The sequence below is a fragment of the Austrofundulus limnaeus genome, unplaced genomic scaffold (genome assembly GCF_001266775.1).
Source record: "Austrofundulus limnaeus strain Quisiro unplaced genomic scaffold, Austrofundulus_limnaeus-1.0 Scaffold231, whole genome shotgun sequence".
In the NCBI taxonomy this organism is placed as follows: domain Eukaryota; kingdom Metazoa; phylum Chordata; class Actinopteri; order Cyprinodontiformes; family Rivulidae; genus Austrofundulus; species Austrofundulus limnaeus.
Window position 1 is genome coordinate 153,269 of NW_013952633.1, and position 2,572 is coordinate 155,840.

A 2,572-nucleotide genomic window follows, 5' to 3' on the forward strand; every position below is an offset into this window, starting at 1 on the left:
CATTATTACAAGTAACTTAATTTCTGGATATTTACAGTTTTATTGCTTTGTATGTATGGATCACTTGGGTTGTTACCAACATCTGGTGAACATTTCATGTCATTAGTACCTCTAGTAATATATTTACTGAGAAAAATGGTGACGTKTTCAATACTTATTTTACCCGCTGTATTTATATTACCCATTTTACTTGTTAAATATCTAAATTTAAAAAAAAAAACATTCTGTCGTCCAATCCATAACAATAATTTTACAGCTTTTAGATTTTTCAGTGATGGTTAAAAATGATTCAATGACAGAGAGCTTTTAATACTGTATCCTCAAATCTCATATACATAAATACAAGTAGCTGGAGCTTAAAATGCATGAATTAATACAACTGGTATTGTGATTTTACTTTGATTGCAGCAGGAACATGACAATTTTTTTTCTGATTACTTAATTAATCATCAGAATAATTGATAGATTACTAAAATAATTGTTAGCTGCAACCCTAGTGTGAAGGTCATGGGCATAAACCAGCATCACCCCCCAGTAACTAGTGTTAGATGTTAGTTTGCTCCAGTTTCTGTTCACAGAGTCTGCTGTTTATACCACAAGACTATTTTTGATGAGTTTAGTACAAACCCTGCGAAGTGTGATCTGATTTCTGTGAACCCACTTGAATGAAGTACCCAGTCTGTAATAAATTACCATAAAAGACAAAGCTCGTTCCGCATTTTTGAGTATTTTTTTGGTATGGGATAAATATTCCCCGCATATCTTACAAAGTAACACTTTGATATATACGAGTCTGATTAAAAAGGGTGAATAAATATTGATCAATAACTTGATCTGGTGCCCCAACAGTTTAAAAAGTGTACTGCAGTTCAGAAACAGTTATCGTCCTTTCTACTCTCCTAAAACTCACTATACATACTATAGTCTTCTTTTGCAAAAATCCCATTGACTTTTCCAGAACTGATGTAAATAGTCTCACTGCAACGATCTTGAGTCAGTTTTCTTCAGACATAAGCGTACCTCAATCTTCAGTTTGGGAGACGAGCTGTGGTTTGGATAATGCACATGAACTTTTCTCAGCACAAACTTTAAATWACTTTATCACTTAAGTGCTCTCTGACCTCCAGTAATACTGAGCTTCAAAGTGGCTGGGAACGAAGGTGCATCCCATTTCCCAACATTACAGCCATCCTGGCAGGCTGTCTGGTCTTTTGCTTCTAGTGCGTCCAGATATCATAGAATCATTCTGCTTCTGGGAAGTTAGAGCAAGCAGGCTCTTCAAGATCAGTTTCATGAATTTACTTTTCATAATGGTTACAGCAATTGTAATGACTTTAAAACCTTTTTTTAAATTTTGCTACTAAAACAACAGCAACGTGTCAATTCTCAACCAAACAGAGCAAATCATAGGGAAAGAAGCTGCACTCACGATGCTGTGTTGCTTTGTGGCACGTGCCCAGATAATTTGACGCGTGATAAATAGCTGCACACAGCACTACCTGCAACTTCTGAGATGGGGATCATGCAATGTATATAAAGCAATTTCCAAAGTTTTAAATCATCTGAGGTTCTCATTAAATTTAAATGAATGCTTCTGTTCCATTTTTATGCGCTAACCCCCTCAGTTTCCCTTTGTTGTGCCTTCAGAGCCATTCAAGAAGCTTTTTCCCTTGAGAACATCCCATGATACAGATTGCTGTAGATACATAACATTCTTATTAGCATGACTTACCCCTTCCTTTACCACACATCTTTATATAGAAGAACTAGTTTCCAAAGGACTTGTTTATAAAGCATCAAMAAAGAGCAGAAAATTCACTCAGAAGTGATTTTAATGAGCATTAGTGGTGGGTAACGTTTGTAATTTATTATTAATAGTATATATTATTTTGTGTTTCACCACACACTATATGATTACAAACTCTAAATGCATCCTGTGTATGTTAAAAATATCACAAATCTGTTCACTCAGTGTGTAGGTGAGGAACTTCATAAACATCAACCTAGGAGTTTAAGAAGCAAAAAGAAAAGTCAAGTATCACTGACTTAAATGCCCCACAATTGGCAGCCTACTGCTCCACATGTGTGTGTTCACATGTGCGATGGGTTAAATGCAGAGACTCAAATTTCCCCTCTGCGGGGACGATAAAGGTTAATAATTAAAAAAAAGTTAAGAAATTTACCTAAATCAAGCATTCTATTTCATTAACCAGCTGCAAAATGACATACTGTGCTTATGTACTAATTAAACTGTGTATGGATTTGATTATATGTTACGCTTATGTTTGTAGCCACAGCATGTTTGTGCTGTTTTGTTCTTTTTTTTTAAACAAGAGGGAAAGTAACCAGAAGCTGAGGAGCAGCACAGTGTTAGCATTTGGCCAAACTTACAGCTTGAAAACTCCAGAGGACATGAGTGCTCATCCATTGGGAAGTTGTTCAGTTTTAGCTGGCACTCGGCGTCAATGGTTAACCTGGAAAAATAAAATAAAAAATAAAAAAATGTGGCAAAGTGGATTCACTTAATTAACCAAACAAACTACCTACTTGTTTATACACACACACACACACA

At 35.6% G+C, this 2,572-nt stretch overlaps 1 protein-coding gene across 1 annotated transcript in view; it reads right to left on the reverse strand.

Annotated features, from left to right (window-relative positions):
• The window catches only part of gabrg2 (gamma-aminobutyric acid type A receptor subunit gamma2), a gene marked incomplete at its 5' end in the record, with an annotated part of 50,939 nt that overhangs the window by 32,790 nt on the left and 15,577 nt on the right, over nucleotides 1-2,572 (reverse strand). The window contains 1 exon segment of the mRNA XM_014019783.1: nucleotides 2,392-2,474. Within this exon segment, the coding sequence (XP_013875237.1) occupies nucleotides 2,392-2,474 (83 nt within the window).